The sequence below is a fragment of the Arvicanthis niloticus genome, chromosome 15, assembly GCF_011762505.2.
Source record: "Arvicanthis niloticus isolate mArvNil1 chromosome 15, mArvNil1.pat.X, whole genome shotgun sequence".
Classification (NCBI taxonomy): Eukaryota; Metazoa; Chordata; class Mammalia; order Rodentia; family Muridae; genus Arvicanthis; species Arvicanthis niloticus.
In genome coordinates this window covers 16,877,581-16,897,185 of record NC_047672.1, presented here as the reverse complement: position 1 = coordinate 16,897,185, position 19,605 = coordinate 16,877,581, and the positions used below count along the sequence as shown (strand labels likewise).

At 39.2% G+C, this 19,605-nt stretch overlaps 1 protein-coding gene across 13 annotated transcripts in view; it reads right to left on the bottom strand.

The window, feature by feature from the left end:
- Positions 1-19,605, bottom strand: part of Ezh2 (enhancer of zeste 2 polycomb repressive complex 2 subunit) — a 57,780-nt gene that overhangs the window by 20,925 nt on the left and 17,250 nt on the right. For 12 of the 13 annotated variants that reach the window (XM_034519654.2, XM_076913418.1, XM_076913423.1 and 9 more), the window contains exons 5-6: positions 3,923-4,039; positions 90-210 (exon numbers count right to left, since the gene is read on the bottom strand). In XM_034519654.2, the coding sequence (XP_034375545.1) occupies positions 90-210; positions 3,923-4,039 (238 nt within the window). Of the gene's footprint in view, positions 1-89; positions 211-3,922; positions 4,040-7,483; positions 7,626-19,605 lie in introns of those variants that run through there. The other variant, XM_076913427.1, reaches the window with a different exon arrangement.

Sequence of the window (19,605 nt, the reverse complement as noted above, 5' to 3'; positions counted from 1 at the left end):
TAAATGCTTTCCATTTTAAGAGTTTCCACTGTCATGGCAACAAGAAAACCCCAAGACTCCCCACTAAAGAGAATATACATATAGCATACCTCTGTCTCCATGCACTTTTCCATCATAATTTTTTATTAGTTCTTCAATGAAAGTGCCATCCTGATCCAGAACTTCATCCCCCATATAAGGAATGTTATGTAAAACAGTTTCATCTTCCACCTAAAAAGAAAAAAGTTAAAACCAGATGTATTCTAATTTTTAAATTAGAATTTAAATATTTTTTTTAAAACTTGAAGGCCGGGAGATGGCTCAGCAGGTAAAGACACTTGCTGCGAGCTTGACAACCAGAATTCAATCCCTGGGACCCATGTGGTAGACAGAGAACTAACTCCCCACATGTTGTCCTCTGACCTCCACACATTTATCATGATAAACACAAACACATACACATTTAAATATATGTGTGTTTTGTGTGTGTATAGTTACATAGTACACAAAAACATAAAACTTAAAACTTAAGCTCTTGATGTGAGAATTAGTTGTGACACACGTGCTCAGCATGCTGAACACTGAGCTTAATTCCTGGTACCACACAAAAAAGTTAATGAGATAACTAAAAATAGTATTCTCCGTGAGTACTTGTCCTTATCCAGATCTGTAGTGCAAACTGGTAACTACTGGTAACTACTGTAACTACCGTAATCTACTATGCAGCCCTTCCTTTAGGGACCTCTAGGAAAAGAAACTCCTGCAGGTTACATGAGCCCTCAAGTTTAAGACACTCCTACTGCAGATGCTAAAATGGAAGGTACCTGTAATAGATCTGATTATATGTGGATTGTCCAAATAAACTATAAATATTCATCTACAAAGTTTTTAAAAAACTTTATTTGGTGATCTAGGAATTAAAATATTCAATACAATAAAAATCTAGGGATGCTCTGGCGATCTGAGTGAGAAATGTCCTCGATAGGCTCATGTATTTGAACACTTGGCTCCTAGTTGGCAGCACTGTTTAGAAGGTTTAGCAGGTCCAATCTTGCTTGAGGAAGTATATCACTGGATAACCTTTTAAGACTCCATAGCTCACTCCACTTCCAGTCGGCATCCCCCAACTCCCCACTCTGTTTTGTGATTCAGTTGAAGAGGTGATTCTTAGTTTCACGTTCCAGCCACCATGCCTCGGCTGCCACAGTGGATTCTTATCCCCCTGAAGCCATAAGCCCAAATAAACTCTCCCTTCTATAAGTTGCCTTTGTCTTGGTGATTTATCACAACAACAAGGGGGAAAAAACCTGATACTGATGAAAAACTATCAACGGTCTTGACATTCTATTCCAAAAGGATTTTATACTTGTAAAATCAAAATATTCTACAGCAACAGAAAATATTTCAATAATTTGATGAACAAGTCATACATCAAAGTTGATTATGCTAGTGAACAAGATAAGTAAATCTACATCAAAGTGTAACAAACAGCTGGGAAGGGCCAAAGAAAATGTAGGGGTCTAGACTATCTCCGAACACAGAGGACCAAAATCAAGCATAGAAGGAAGAAAACTATACAACCATGTACATGACAGCAACTATACAAGACTGGATAGTCCTGAAGCATGTGTTAAAAAAAAAAAAAAAAAAAAAAAAAAAACTAAGTTAGGGTAGGCTTATTTGAAAAAGCCTTTGAAAAAGGCATTGGTTAAATGTTGAATTTTAGAAAGTTAACTCTGAGAAACAGGACCCACTGGTGAAGACTCACTGGAGAACAAAGAGAACATTTCAAGTATTACAGGCGGTGGATCAGACTATAATAACAACCAACAGGAAAGAACACACTGAGAAAGGCCATGAGACACACAGGTGACCATCAGGCAACTAAGAAACAGGAAGATTAAATGTTTTCAAATCATCACTAGACAACAAATTTTGAATTTTTTACCAGAAGTTTAAATAAAGAAACAAAACTTGAGACAAAGCAAAGTGTGAGTAATAAAAAAAATGTAGAGTTTGTATAGAATTTATAATGTATATATTGTTCAGGTTCAGAATTTCAGCACACTCGCCTCAAGTTTCGTTTCATTCTGTGTGTCCAACTTCCATCTAAACCAAGTCTAGTTCTTTGAATGTAAGCCAAAATTAAATATTTAGCTGTTATGTCTTCTCAATAGTAGCCATCTTTGCTCCCCAAAGTATATGCTACCATAACAGTCATCTAATTTGTTTTGGTCAGTGACCAGGAAAGTCTAGAAATGATCTAAAGTCCCACTGGCAACTTAAACAAAAACAAACCAACAAACAACAACAAAAAGAACCCTTAAGAGTCTTTCACAATTCCAATCTATGCAGGGATAACGTTCATATGCACTGTGTGAAGAAGTGTCTCTGTCCTTCCTTTCCTGACTAAGACACCTTCTGATTGGTTAGAATAAAAGGCCGATAGCCTATAGCAAGAGGCAGGATATATGGTAGGAGCCGGCAGAGGGAGGAATTCTGGTAAAGAGTCAGGCCCAGGAAGAATCACCACCTAGGCTCTGAGGAAGCTGGACATATGAAACTGAAGAGACAACCAGCTGTGTGACAAAACTTATATAAATATAACTAGGTCTTTATGTCCTTATTTCAGCGCTGGGATGGGTTTAGAAAGGTCCACAATATAAATCTGAAAATATGAAGCCTCATTGAAGGAGTCAGTATGTTTCTCAACTGCAGTATTTCTTAGTAAAGCCTTAAATGCACATATATTTCAACTTTATAAGAATAACTGAAATTTACCTTTAACTGCCACTGTTAGAAGTGTAAGAAAAGCCAGGTGGTGGTGGCGCACACCTTTAATCCCAGCACTTGGGAGGCAGAGGCAGGCGGATTTCTGAGTTCGAGGCCAGCCTGGTCTATAGAGTGAGTTCCAGGACAGCCAGGGCTACACAGAGAAACCCTGTCTCAAAAAACCAAAAAATAAAAAAAAATAAAAATAAAATAAAATAAAAAAAGGTAAGAAAAGTCACTAATTATAAATGTCTACTATTTAAAAAAAGCAATCAGCCTCTAACAAGCAATTCTATACAGCAATTCTCTAACTTCATCAAGAAATTCTCTCAGCATTTCATTATATTTCTTCTGAAGGGTGTGTTTGTGTGTGTGTGTGTGTGTGTGTGTGTGTGTGTGTGTGTGTGTGTGTTTCATGTGGGTCTATGTGAGTATGAATGTGTACAGGCCCAGAAGCTATCCACCTTGAGTTATTTTGGCCTAGATTAGGCTAGGCTGGCCAAGGAGACTTTCTCCACCTCCCTAATGTTGCATATATACCTAATACTGCCATGCCAGACTTTTTCATGCATGCTTGTATGCATGGAGCCATCTCCCTAGCTCCAAACTGCATATTTTTATTTAACAAGTAAAGAATATACTCTTCAATTTCTTTTGCTCTACTTTCCTTCATTCTATTTCCATAAAGAGTTAAATATGAGCATTGTATTGTCAAAGCTTGAACTAGTATTCTCTGCAGAGACAATGACCTAACTTGTACTTTATAAATCCTAAGAGTAGTTCCTAGTATACATTAGGCTGTCCAAAACCTCCATATGCAGAGCAGACTGTGGTGCATAAACTAAAGGTGTGCACTGTTTTAACCTTTTCCTGAACTGTTTGATGAGAAGCTCTCAGTGAACAAAACTGTAAGCTGGGCCGAGGTCAGAGGGCACTTTCAAAGAATAAGACTATAAACGTCATCTTTAAATGTGTTTACTTCAACTTTTCTTGTGGATAATTCAGAAAAAGAATATTAAATGGCTTTTAACTATTAATTTTTAAAAATCAGTCCAAGTACTATCATTTTGATGGCTTTTTAAAATTATTTTTTCCTTATCACGACAAGAAATTGCTATGTTTCTTATTTAAATACATTACCAAACAAGCAAAAGCTACATTACTTACATACCATAAAATTCTGTTGTAAGGGAGACCAAGAATACATTATGGGCACCGATGCAACTGCATTCAGGGTCTTTAATGGGATGACTTGTGCTGGAAAATCCAAGTCACTGGTCACTGAACACTAAAACAGAACACAAATAAATAAAAACTCCTTCTTACAAATAAAAAGATCAGTCTTAAGCTATGGTCATTTATACTGTGAACAGATGCTGCATTCTTAAGTAACTCTGAATATAATTTTTATAATGGAAAGGTTCATAAAATCCAAAAAGAATCCTCTTTTCTCTAAGGTGTCTCCTTAGACATTCTCCATCTTTTGTAAGCTTTTAAACTTCTCCAGCCTTTCTCATACTTACCATTAACAGTTAGAATCAAAACCTATATTCATATTAGCCTCAGAAATCTGATCCCCGGCACGCTTTCTCTAAACACTTAAGTTTATACTTAATTCTGATCACTCAAGCACATAGGTTAGAATATATTATATATACCAAATGTGTGCTAAGATTTATATTGACCTTTTTCTTTGTTTGTTGAGATGAGGTCCTGTTATTGAACTTAATCTGTAGACCAGGATGTCCTCAAATTCACAATCCTCCTGCCTCAGCCTAAAAGGTGCTGTGAATGCTAAGATAACAGGCAGACATCACTATGGTATATATAAACCTTATCTTTTCTCTTGCTTCTTAAAAATGTCATATTTTATATAATATTACCAAATAATGAATTAAGAGTAACACATGAGTTTCAATTGCAAAAAACATTCTAATCAGTTCTATAACATCTAACTGTTCCCATAGAAGGCACTACATTAAGCACAGTAAATGTTTTATCATAGTTATTACAACACTCTATTTGAAGACACTTCCCCCACTTTGCAGTGAGAAAACTAAGGTAGAGAATGGACAAGCAGCTTGCTCCAGATCATACATGGAGTGTAAACAGCAAGCCTGATTCTGTTCACTGCTCTGACCCACCACCATGATCTCATCTCTATAAAACACCTTCTATCCCTTAAAATGTCATTTCGTATTATTTATGATAATAATTTAATTTAGATTTCTGGGGCATCAGAAAGAGACAGAATTTGGCTTCTAACAACTGTGTTTACTAATGCACATAGCGAGGGACAGCTTCTCTCCAGAGGAAGAAACTGAGGGGTCTGCCAGGAGGCAAAGCTAGCTGTGACCATTTATAGGTGTGGGGTGTGGGGCTTGAGTGAGGAAATTGTTATAGCCTTGGTCACTCCTGCAGTCTCTCCTTCCTGAAATTGCTGGCCCAAGGCAAGACAGACACTCAACTGCAATCTCACAGGAATCCTGTCTCACAACTGAGGCAGTCTATCAGATTTCATAGCCCACTACTTCTCCTGTATCACATAGGGAAGAACTGCTAATTACATTGTGACGTAATGCCTTCTTATCACAATGACTTGAACAAAACTGTTGGTTAAAAGTTGTTAAAATCTTTGCAACTTTGATTCTAATATGGTAAAAATCTGTGTCCTAGTAACCACATTGCTTTCTATCCTAATGAGGAATCCAGCTCTTCTTAAGAGTTCTATTCTCAAATGTCAAGCTTCGGTGGCTGGCTCAAAAATACCTCAGATATGTATTGATGATCTATAACTAATATAAATAGAACAGAATAAATTGAACCCCGAGCAGTCACATATGTACACACAATATACAGAGTCAGTGTCTGAGATTCATGTAGGGTGTTTCCAAGTCAGCAAGACTGGGACTGGATGAGGTGAGATTACTTACACACGGGTCACATAAGCCTACATGTGTACTCGTGTCCCTCATGTGTAGTGCCCTCAGTTCTACATAGCTGCACAGAAACTCTGACCATCTCAGTGCCCACTGCCACACAAAGATGACTCCTTCCTAACAGAAGCGAAAGTGACAGACAAAGCAGTTCCAAACAACTAAAATAGTGATGTCTACTGATGTGTTTTACAAAAAGGCAAAGGAAAAATAATGCCAAAAGCTCAAAGTCAAGTAAATAAGGCGTGAATGGCTTATTAATATTTTCTTTCCTACTAACTGGCTTCAAACACAGATCGTCATCCCTCCATTTGCTAATCCAATAACAGGAACTAGTATTTATTGATCACATACTGTGTTCCAGCCACTGTGCTTATATTCATGATCGTAAATAGTTCTTGTTATGACCTGAAGATGTAATTGTAACACCACAATCCACAAATGGGACTAGGGGCCAGAAGTTAAATCTTCCTAGAAAGAAAGTAAACTCTGAAGGCAGGACTAAAAGCTAAGTCTAACTGTAACATCCAAGGACTTCTTTAATTTACTGTGCTTTAGTGCTTGCTCTCAGAAGCTCACAGGGAAGAGTCACTATATGTGACCACACCCAGTGAGGTCACAGGGGTATCGCCAACAAGTCTCCTCTTACTCTATCCCTAGCACATCTTCCTGTCCTTCAACCTACCTAGGTAAATCCAGGTATGAAAATGATTTTAATTAATAAAGCATCGCATAGTATCCAATAATCTTAAATGTAAGACAATTTTCATTTCTTAAAAAAGTTATTAACTTTTGTTTTATATTTGGCGGGAATAAATTAATTCTACATAGAAGCTATCTTTAAAGCTTAGAGAGACAGACTGGCTCTCCACACTTAAATTACTTGTGTTAGCATATGAATCAAGGTCACGTGTAAGTCAGACAGAAAATATTCTTTTCAACCATTAGATAAGGGGATGACTGATTTGCAGAAAACTTTCTAACTATACTACATCAAAGTTGGGAACTTACAGAAGCACAGAAAACAGGTAGGTACAGGCTATAGCGCAAATGACACCTCCAGTCCAATACCTCTGTGACCCGTATCTGGTACCCATCACTTCAAAATTCTGAGTCATCCACAAGTCACCAAGGGATGAAACACAAGCTCTGTAAGGGTAAGAGCATCTGAGGCGAAACATATGATTTTACCTTTCTACCTCAAAACAATATTAGGCAGTATCTCCAAACATAAGTTTACAGTGTCAACAGACTGTTTGCTGATTCTTTGTGGCAGAAAGTTCAGTTCCTTCCAAGCTCTGAGAACACCTATATGGAGAAGGAAGCTGAGCTCTGCAGCACCTTGATCCTACCCCACACAGCCTCTAGTCACGTTACAACCATACCCTTCTCACTTATGAAAGGATATTGAAATGCATTCGCAGGTAAAGTAAGTTAGGAAATGCTATGTGTTGACTTACAGAAAACACACAAAACTTCCAGTTACTTAGCAACTTTACTGTCTTTGAAAGTGTTTCACCCTCAATGCTTTAAATACTCACATCGCTCAGAACAGTGCAAAAGCTGTTGACCTCAAGAGTCTCCAGCGCATTTCTGCCTGATCAGTTATACCTCTAGGAGGCCTACTTTACACCTTACGTTTCTAATTCTAGCTCCAGTTTCAGGATTACACAAGACATTATTACAGATAATTCATCAACAGTGGTAAAGAAAAACAAGTTACCAACGATGGCACATTGTCAGAGAAACACAGCTTACTGGTAAGTAACAAGGTTCCTCTGAGGTTGGAGACTTACATCAACTAGCTGGTACAATAGGCGACTGTGTGGCTGGAGAGGAAGCCAAGCCAAAAATAGTAGTTGTAGGAGTACACAACCAAACTGAGACTCTTGGCAGAAGACTGGTTCCAAGTAAAAACTGTGTTATGGAAAATCGTAGAGGGAGAGCAGGTGAATGCCCTGCAGGGAAGGGAGAAAAATTAACACACCCTACTATGTGCCAAGCACCACATTAGAGACTTTACCAAAGTTGACTTTAAAACTCACCACTACCCTATGAGGTAAATATTCCATTTTAGGCAGGCCATCCCAAGGACAGTAGTACCAGCCATCCCACCTTTGAATGACTCTCAGCACGAAGGCAGGTAAACTCAAACTCAACAAAGTGCATGGGAGTTATATCACACCAGCTACCGGGTGGCGTGACCGTACATTCTTGGATACACACTGGCTCATTTAGTTAGTTCATACTGAGACACAATGAACTGTCATTATTTTCACACATACTCCTATTTCTCCATGTGAGAACAATGAAGAAGAGACAGAAAAGCCATGGAAAAGAATGTGAGTGAAAGGCGTCAGCTACTATCACCTCAGGAAGGCCTTCAGCCCAGGAGAGTAAGGAAGAGATCAGCTGTCATCAACCCCAAAGAGAAGCTAAAGATTATTTTCAAAACTCTTAATTTTTCTTCAGGACTCATAGAAAGAAAGGGAAGAAAATCCAAGTTTTTAATTAGCTAGGCCTTATGGTAAGGGCAGTATACATATGTAAATTCAGAACTGCTTTTAGGTGAAGCAAGATGGAAAAGAAGGAAGGAGTTAAGCAGCATGTGTTGAGGAAGGTCAACAGCAAACATGAGTTTCATAAGCAGTTTGAAAGGCAGAGGAGGAAGACTGAAGGGGACAGTCTTGAGGATAAGTGCCTCTCAAACAAGAGGGTCAGAAATAGAAACAAGAATGGGCCCAACATCTTTATGCAAGTATTTAATAAAGCCTGAGGAATAACAGTAGTCTACTCCAGATTGTAAACTGCTTCCATTCTGACATTTCACATTTATGTCAAAAAGCCATTACACACTGGAGTCTCCCTGTAACAAAAGGATATTTATTATCTTGGATTTCACTTTCATCTAATGTCACTCTTACACTTCTTCCTAGCAGAAATGTAGACAACATCTCAGGATGTGTGTGTGTCTGTGTGTGTGTGTGTTTGTTTGTTTGTTTTGCACACACACACATACACCCGCTGGAGGAGGGGTGTGTTTTTGTTGTTGTTTTGCTTTGAGTTAGGGTCTCTCTGTGTAGCCCTGGCTGGCATGGAATTCTCTCGAGACCAGACTGGCTTCAACCATAGAACAATCCTCCTGCCTTGGCTTCCTGGGTAATGAGATTATATGCAGCTTTTCAGTAGGACTAGTGTGATGGCTAGTCTTAGTTGTCAACTTGACTACATGTAGAATTAACTAAAACCCAAATGGCTGGGTATACCTGTGAGAAATTTTTTTTCTTTATTAAATCATTTCAAGTGGGAAGACCCACTTCTAATCCTGATCTTTAGAGTATGAAGATAATACATCTTTATCCAGATCTTGTGAGTGGGAAGATCTATCTTTCATATAGATAGCTTCTGCTGGAAGCCTATATAAAGGACATGGAAGAAGGAAACTTTGCCGGCTTGCCCTGGATCTTGAGTCCTTCACTGGCATTAGAGCATACTTCTTCGGGATTCAGGTGTACGCTAATGACCAGCTCAAACATCAGCTTCCAATGACTTAACAACTTCTAGATTCTTGTACCTTCCATTTGTAGACAGTCATTGTTGGACTAGCTGGACAACAGCCTGTAAAACATTCTAATAAATCTCCTGGATGGATGGACCTATCCATCCATCCATAGAGTTCTAGAGAACTCTGGCAGATTTTGGTACCAGAAGTGGTTCTAGAGCAACAAAAATATAAAGATAAATCTTTTAAGTATCTATCTGAAATAGGCATCTCACTTAGTTACTGAAGCCTTTCCTGGAAGCTCAGAGAGTCCTGAATGATGAAAACCCACAATGTAAACTATTTTACAAATTAAGAAGACAAATACATTTGATTATCCTGATCACCAATTGTGAAAGACAATGGATTTGGTGACTCTGTATATAAAACTTTGAACAATTTGTAGAAAAATAAGGAAAAGGATAACACTGGTCAGTTGACCCTAGCATCAATGGAAAATTGACAACGGAAAAGAATGAGCTTCATAATAAAATTAATCAACTTCTAGCATCTTAGAATATAGTGAACTCAGCAATGAACTCAGCAATGAACTCAGCAACTCTAGGTATATATAAATAGTCTAAAGCAGTGGTTTTCAACCTGTGGGTCGTAACTCCTTTGGGGGTCACATATCAGATACCCTGCATATCAGATATTTACATTACAATTCATAACAGCAGCACAATTACATTTACAAAGTAGCAATGAAATAATTGTATAGTTGGGGTTTACCACAACGTGAGGAAGTCTATTTAAGAGCCACAGTTTTAGAAAGGTTGAGGACCGCTGAGAAAGGTTTCTATGTATGCCCTGGAAGAGATCTTCTCTCCAGCAGCCATAGAGTTCAAGTTGCAGAAAATCAAACCAAAGCCCCCATTACAAGACTAACTACAAAGTTCAAGTCCGAGCCTCAGAGGGTGTTAAAATTAAGGACATTAACTGGTAAAGAATAGGATCCTATACTTGGTATGGAGATAGGTGGGAGGACCCTATGGAAGCTGAGAACTTTGAACCCTCAGATTCTCAAGAGTATGCTATATAAGACTTAATCCTCCTGGGAAGTCCTTGAAGATATGACCCTCACTAGTCCTATAAGACCAAAAATGCTAAGAGGGGCACCAGCACATTTGAAATGCTTTGTTGTCGCCCTTTTCCTTGTGTCAGACCTGAGGATCTGTTCAGTTGATTGAATTAAATTCAGTGGGCTTAATTGGGCCCTGAGGTAGCATGAGGCCAGGTAGCAGCACTGAATCTCCAAAGACAATGTGACTGTATTTATGGTATTGGGCAGCATAGACAAAACAATGTCCATAATGATCTGACCTGTAATAGGTAGTCAATCTGATTTTTATGGTGGTATGACTCATATGGCCCTTTGCTACTAATCAATCATAGTATGTCCAAGCATAAAACATTTTAGGAAACTTATTGCATTTTTGTTTGATGAAAGCAAAACAAAAAAACAACAACAACAACAACAAAAAAACAAAAAACAAAACAACAACAACAAAAAAACCCTCAAACTAATAAAGTCTACATTGGATCATGGCAAAAAGAAATCATCCCATAAGCCAATTTCTAGACTTGAGCCAGTCTGCCGAATCAGAATCCCTTGAATGAAGGGACTATCAGTTTCCCCTGAAGAAAGACCTTGATAAAATACCTAAGAGTTTTACTGTTAAACGTTCTCCAGTCCTTGGCCAGAAAGCCCTCCCTATAGCCTTTTACAAGGTTAACTGTACAATGAAGAAAAGAAAACAATCAGACCTCCCAAGGTCTATTGGATACTGGTTATGAACTGACACTGATTCCAAGAGACCCCAAGAAGCATCGTAGCCTTCCAATTAAAGTAGGGCCCTATGGAGGTCAGGTGGTTAATGGAGTTTTGGCTGAAGTCTGACTCACAGTAAGTACGGTACATCCCTGAACTCATCCTTTGGTTATTTCCACAGTCCCAGATGTATAATTGAAAAAGATATTCTTAGAAGCTGGCAAGATGGATGCCCACACTGGTCCCCTGACCTGTGTAGTGAGGGCTATTGTGGTTAGAAAGGGTAAATGGATGGCTTTTAGAGTTGCCTCTATCAGAGAGAACAGTTCATCAAAAACAGTGTCCCATCCCTGGAAGAGCTGCAGAAATTAGTTCATCAAGGACCTGAAAAGATACAGAAGTAATGGTTCCCACCACATTTCCCTTTAACTCTCTTATTTGGCCAGTGCAGAAGACAGACAGACAGACATGGAGAATGACAGTTAACTATCTAAAACTAAATCAGGTAGTAACTCTGATTGCACTGCTGTACCAGTGTTCTTATTTGAACAGAATAACACATTTCCTAGTATATGGTATACAGCTATTGATCTAGCAAATAACTTTTTCTCAGTACCTGACTGTCCATAAAGCCCACCAGAAGCAATTGGCTTTCAGTTGGCAAGGCCAGCAGTATACCTTTACAGTTTTCCCTGAGGGATGGATCTATCACCTCTCCAGCCCTGAGTCATAACTTACTTCTAAGGGATCTTGATCATCTGTCTCCTTTGCAAAGTATGACATTGGTTCACTATATTGGCAACATTATGCTGACTGGACCAAGTGAGCAACCACTTTTGACTTGTTGGTAACACGTGTGAATCAAAGGATGGTAAATGAATCCAGTCAAAATTCAAAGGTCTTCTACCTCAGCGAAATTCTTAGGAGTCCACTTTTATGGGGGCATAAAGAGATATTCTTTCTAAGATGAAGGATAAGTTATTGCATCTGGCCCCTTCCACCACCAAAAAAGAAGCACAATGTTTATTGAACCTATATGGATTCTGGAGATACTTGGGTGTGTTAATTCAGCCTGTATACCAAGTGACTCAGAAAACTGCTAGCTTTGAGTGGGGCCTAGAACAAGAAAAGGCTCTTTAACAGGTCCAGGCTGCTGTGTGGCTACACACATCATTTGGACCAAATGATCTAACAGAGCTGATGATACTTTGAGATGTCAGTGGCAAATAGGGATGCTGTTTGGACCATTGGCAGGCCTCTATAGGTGAATCACATAAGACACTTTGAATTTTGGAGCAAGGGTCTACCATCATTTGCAGATAACTATTCTCCCTTGAGAGACAGCTCTCGGCCTGCTTGGGCTTTAGTGGAAACTGAACATTTGACAATGGGCCACCAAGTTACAATGTGGCCCAAGCTGCCCATCATGAGCTGGGTATTATCTTACCAATCATAGCATGAAATAGGACATGCACAGTAGCAATCCACTATCCAATAGAAGTGGAATAGATATGATCAGGCCTAAGCAGGTCCTGAAGGCACAAGCAAGTTACCCAAGAAGTTATCTAAATGCCTAAGGTTTCTACTCCTGTTACAATGCCACCTGCTCCCAAGTGCACACGTGTATACAGCCTCATATGACTGATCATCTAAGAGAAGAAAGGACGATGGCCTGGTTTACTGATGTTCTGCATATTATGCAAGCACCACCCAGAAGTGGACAGCTGTAGCATGACAACTTCTTTCTGGGACAACCCTGAAAGTTATCAATGAAGGGAAAACTTCAGAGGGCAGAACTTCAGGCAGTACACATGGTGTTTTGAACATAAGGAGAAATGGTCAGATGTGTGATTGTTCACTGATTCATGGTTTGTAAACATTGAATTGGCTGAACAGTCAGGACTTGGAAAAGCATTAGAAGATTAAAAAGAAAAACATCTGGGGAAGAAGTATGTGGACAGATTTCTCCAAATGGGTGAAGAATACGAAGATACTTGGTGTCCCATGTAAATGCTCATCAAAAGTTGGCTTCAGCTGGAGGAATTCAATAATCAAGCAGATAAAGTCTCTTTCCCTAGCCATCTCTGTCATTAGTAAGGGACACATAAACAACGAGGCCATGGTGTCAGAGATGGGGATTATACATGAGCTTGAAAACATGGACTGACATTCACCAAGGGTGAACTGGCTACAGCTGCTGCTAAGTGCCAGATCTGCAACCAATATTGAGCCCCAGATATGACACTGTTCTGAGGTGACCAGCTAACAACCTGGTAGCAGACTGACTACATTGAACCACATCTTCCATAGAAATAATAATACTTTGTCCCTACTGGAATAGATACTTATACTGGTTATGGATTTGACTTTCCTGCATGTAATGCTTCTTCCAACTATCATCTGTGGACTTACAAAATGCCTTATCCACCATCTTGCTATTCCATACAGTATTGATTCTGACCAAGGAACTCACATCATACATGAGAAGTACAACAGTGGGCCCAAGATCATAGAATCCACTAGTCTTACTATGTTCCCTACCATCCTGAAACAGTTGGCTCAACAGAAAGACAAAATGGCCTTTTGAAGGCAGATTTACAACACTAATTAGCTGTCATCACCCTTGGAAAGCTGGAACAGGTGTTCTCCAGAAGATGCTATATGCTTTGAATCAGCATCCAATATATGGTTCAGCTTCTCCCAGAGCTAGGATCCCTGTGTCCAGAAACCAAGGAGTGGAAAAAGGAATAGTTCCACTCACTATCATGCCTAGTGACCCACTAGGAAAATTTTTGCTTCTTGTTCCCATGACCTTAAGTTCTGCTGGCCTAGGAATTCTGGTTTCAGAGAGGGGAGGGAACACTCTTGCCAAGAGCACATCAAACATCTGTTGATCTGGAAGCTCAGGTGTCCCCAGGCCTCTTGGAGCTTCTGATGCCCTTACCAACAGGTTAAGAAAGGAGGAACAATGCCAGGAGAGGTTACTGAGCCAGACTAACAAGAAGAAACTGGATTGCTTCTCCACAACAGAGGTAAGGAGGAGTATGTCTGGAAAGTAGGAAGATCCTTCAGGGCATTTCTTGGTGTTACTATACTCTCTTGGTATTACCATGTCTGTAGCTAAAGTCCATGGGAAACTACAACAACCTATTCCATGCAGGATTACAAAGGGTAAGACCCGCTGAGGTGTTTGCTGAATGTGGAGGAAATATAGAATGGGTAACAGAAGAATTATAAATACCAGCTAAGTAGCAGCCTGACCAGGCCCAGATCCAGGGCTTTGAGTTAACTCACCCCAACATCTACGTCATCTGTGAACTGCCAGAGAGAATGAAGGGGCTGGTGAAGTGGGAATTTCTGACTTTGTTGGAGATTCAAATGTGTCATGTGATGTTTTTCTGAAAGCGGCCTTATGAGAGGGTGCTTTGCTGAAGCAGACATGTGAGAGGATGTTTTGCTGAGAACAGACATGTGGTATTTTTCTGGAAGCTGTCTGGTGAAAGGGCATGTGATGTGTTGCTGGACTGGACACTTGAGAGGACACATAATGTTTGGAAAGAGTATAAGTATAACCCAGCAGACAGTGGACGACACTCTGGTATTGGTTCTCCTTGCTGGTCTTTGCTGATGACACTATTGCACTGGTGCACCTTGCTTTCTTTGATGATCTTCGCTTGTTGTGCTTCATAGAGAAAAGTGCAAAGAACTTCCGGTAGTGTTCTGGCTGATTCTTGTAGCTTCGGCTGACTCATGCCAATTGGCAGAGCTTGGTGGTCTCTTCTGGATTGAGCCACTGGTTGATTTGTTTGTTGTTTCACTAGTGGACTGGACTGCAACAATGAAGACTGGAATGGCCCCAAGGAACTACTTCTAAGCAGGTCCACGCCCCTCCTGTCCTATCAGCCATTTTCCTCCACTACCTTTGGTCGGTGGGCTCTATATTTTTATATTTAAAAATTATAAGCTATATAGGCTGGTCCTGGAGATCCAAAGCTCCAGGATCTCCATGACAGGGGGCAAAACCAGAATATCTGAGAGAAGTCCTGGTGAGAATCCAGTGTTGATGCTGTAGCAGAAGACAGACATTTTGAACCAGACCAATGACTCATTGCAATAAACATTTGCAAGTAAAAATGGGTGGACAAAAGGGTATACTTGTGACACACTCTGACACACTACAGCTTCCATATTTCTTTTCCTTTTGGTCCTCACCAAAATATGGAGGGCAGGTACAAAGGGACAGGAAGATGGATGGGATTGGGTACATGATTTGAAATTCACAAAGAGTCAATTAAAAGTATTAAATAAATAAATAAATAAATAAATAAATGTATGGTAGCTAAGGCCACACAACCAGTTGCAGAGATAAGGATTATAATTTACATAAGTGTTTCTGATATATTTTGTTTAGAATGTAAAGATATTTGTGTTTTCCTTCCTCAATTTATCATGAAATGTTGCATCAATTAACAGACTACCAGTGGACATTATCTTTAAGTGTGAGATCCTAAAAGAATGTCCCTCAAGAAATATTGCCACCTATTCTAAAATGTGTTTGTATGAGGGAGAGTTATATCATGTTAGGTGCAAATATGACCTGGTTATTGTTTTCATTTGGAAATTAAACATGATATAAAAAGATATGATTGTATGCCAGGTTGATAAGGGATAGACTTATGATGGTTAGTCTTGGCTTTCAAGTTGACTACACTTGAAATTAACTAAAACCCAAATAGCTAGGCCTACCTGTGAGAAATTTTTTTCGTAAGTAAATTATTTGAAGTGGAGAGATCTGCTTCTAATCTGGGTCTTTGGGGTAAGAAGATTCATCTTTGATCTGGGCCACACCTTCTGCTGGCTGCCCATATAAAGGACATGGAAGAAGGAAGCTTGCTTTCTTTGCTTGATTATTCTTGCTCTCACTGGCACGTCCATTCTTTCATTGGCATGAGGTTTGAGACTCCAACATATAATAAAGATCAGATAAGACAGCCTCACAAACTGAACAACTACTAAATTCTTGGATCTTCTGTTGGTGGATGGTCATTGTTGGACTAACTGGACCATAGCCTGCAACTCTGCCCCTTTATATAAACAAACAGACAAATTCATTCTTTAAGTTCTGTTCCTCTAGAGAACCCTAGCCAATAGAATTAGGCTCCTTAACACTCTTCTTTGCATCCCCTTCAGAAGCTTGATCCTAAGTGAAAGGATCATAAACAATCATCCTAAACCTATGATAACATCCACAACAATCTGACTAGACCATAAGGGTAAATACACCCTATAGTACATGCTCTACTGCTAAAAATCAGCTTTGTTAAAATACTGGAGATTACAAAGCACAAAACTAAGACATAAACTACAAAATACTCAAAAAGCTAGGTGTGGTGGCATGTGTCTATAGTCCCATCACTTGATAGAGACAGGTGAATGAGGACTTCAAGGGTTCAAGGTAATCCCAGACTATGAAACCCTGTCTCAAAACATAAATCAAAGTCATGGGGGTTGGGTGGGGGTTAAAACACTTGAAAGAGAGGAAAGCAGGAAGGGGGCAGAGGATAGACAAGGGGACACCAAGGCATATGTATGCACAGTCTTAAGGATCTACATCAATAATGGTGCTGTGGAAAGAAAACTAAACCATCACTACCACCGAAAGGAAAGAAACTAAATGATCACCACAATAGTATATGAGTTCACACTATCTACAAGCTATGGCAGCAAATCTATTTCAAAAACTGAATGAAACAGAGCAACAGAGACTAAACACAGACAAGGCTGTCGTAACCATGGAGTGAGCTACATTTAGGTTCTGGCACAGGAAATCCTACAGTGTCAGCAGCTTCTGCTAATTTTGCCAACAGATAGTTAAATGTTCTTTACTATTGACTGTGACTAGTCAACAGTATTGAAGCAACTAGACAGCTAAACAAAAACGGTTGACCTTACCTCCACACAGCTTATGCCATGAAGGAAGGTACGTAGGTAGGTAGGTTAGGTGAATAGTTTAAAAACTGGGGTCTAAAGAGATCTCCAGATGATTAAGATCATTGATTACTCTTGCAAAAGACCTTGTTTCAGCTTTTAGCACCCACATGGTGTCTCACAACTCTCTGTAACTCCAGTTCCAGGGACTCCTACATCCTCTTCTGGATTCCTCAGGTATGAGGCACACACATGCAAACACACATGCATGCAAAACACTCACCCTCACTGAGTTAAGGCAAACTGTAACACAACTTGTATCTATTAGTCTAACAATATCCTGTGTTGAAAATAAAGGTAAGTAGGCATTTCCATAAAGAGCTATTAGGAGTGAGACAGATGAGAGGGCCGGTTTCCCCTGGGACAGTCAGTAGATGGTAAGCACTGATTACAAATATGTTTAAAATCACTATTCGTGGGCCTATAAGATGGTTCTGAGGGTAAAAAAAAGAACTGGCACCATGCCTGAATATGCAAGGTATAAAGGGCTAACTCCCACAAGTTGTCCTCTGACTCTCACAAATGTGCACACATACACACACAAAAATGAATGAATAAATAAAAACATAAATAATGTAAAAAAAAGTACATTCTTTCAAAAAAATGATGTTGTTTGTTCATTTCCTATAAGAAGAAGACAGCTAGAAATGAGACAATTTGACTTCCTAATTCTCAGGTGTTGGACAATCCTTTGCTGCCTTGACTATAATGAATTATCCCTTAATGCCAGTACCAGGTGCCTAGGTCACACCTTGGACATCTTGAAATGACTACAGCATGATCATAGCATACAGCCCTCGCTTCTGAAGGCAGCCTTAGCCAGGGCTGTTTTGAGATAGTACCAGACTTTTTGCCTGGATCACAAGCCTGGATGAACTTCAGATGACACTGCAACCTGTTCTACCTAGGCCAGACAGAGATCACTTTCCCCAAGTCATCTAGCCAAACGAACTACTTTGACTGTGACAAAATACAAGGATACATACTATTGATACAATACACAAGCCACCATGACTACAACTGGTGCTAAGAGGCAAGGCTGACTGGTCCAAAATCAATGCCTGAGAACTGGTCCAAACTGCCTTTCTTCAGCTATTTGAGCAGGCTACTAAGGCTCGGTGAGCAGGCAGAAGAGACTCACTCTCCTGTGCCTTCTTCTCTGATGTTGCAACATTAAGCCCAGTAAAAGCGTCTCTCGAATGGTCTTTCCTTGCCTAGTGGTACAAGCTTTGCTGGAGACATGGAGAAAGCAGCAGCAGAGAGCAGAGCAGTGAAGTAGCAGGGCAGAGACAGCCAGCCATGTGGCTGAGCTCTGGGGACTGTGCCTGCGGGGACTAAGGGTATGTACCACCACACTACCTTTAAAACCTTGAGTTCTCAAAATTTACAAGAAATATGCTACTATATTGAACTTAAGGATGTATCAGAGTGCTAAAATGTTGCTAATTGACAATGTGTGGGGAATGAAGAATACTAACAGCTTAGCTACATTAAAATTTTCTTTACAAATTGTAACTAGAACTTTCTCTTGACAATCACCTGAGTAAAGTGCATTACAAGGCAATAAGCCATACAGTCAAGTACTTATTTTCATGTAAAATACTTAGGTTTTCTTCAACAAAAAATGGTTACATATTCTATTATTTTAATAGAACTTTTTAAAAACAAATTACTTGTAAATATCAATAAGCAAATAATTTTAATTACCTCAATTAGATATATGTAGGAAGAACAAACCTACATATATCTGAGTCCAAAAGTTTAAAAACTCCTCGTGGATATAAAAACCATTCTATACATCTAATGCTATTTCTATTGCAAACAACTCTACATTTAATTGCATACCAAAAATGTATACCAAAACAGCAGATGCTTACAAATACATCTTATTCTCCTAGAAATATACCTGGCAGATATGTTATTAAATTACTTATCATATCATTTACCTAGCAGATAGGCATTACCTGAGTAAGGCATTCACAGTATAAAAAATAAAATTCACATAAAAAATAATCCAAGGCAAGTATGGTGCCATGCACTTTTAATGCCAGCACTCAGAACACAGAAGCAGATGGGTCTCTGTGTCTGGTAAACAATAGTGAGTTCCAGGCCTGCTAAAGTCACACAGTGAGATCCTATCTCAAAAACAAGCAACAACAAACCACTTAAGGAAAAATACCTTATAGTTTTTAGTGGAGGAAAAAATTGACAAATATACAAGAAACATACTAAGAACTTCATGAGTAATACCAATTTCTTTACTAAACCTAGAAAAAAAACAGCTTAAAAAAATGAAGACTCACAAGTTTTTCTACTTGTTAAGACAAAGCGAGTCACTAGGAAACTCTATTCTGATAAACAGCCACATGACAGAAATAAGGTATGTATCCTTCAGTGTTGCTTAATGACATTCTGATGTTGAGTAATTCTTTAAAAGATTAACTGAAGACCAAAGAAATGAATGCAAAACATACTGTCACTGTTTTCAAGTCAGAAATATTTTTTTTTTTAATGAAGAAAGGAACTAAAGAGATGACTCAACCATTAAGAGCCTTTATGGTTCTTACAGAGGACCTAAACTCAGTTCCCAGGATCCATGTCAGGTGGCTCACAGCAGC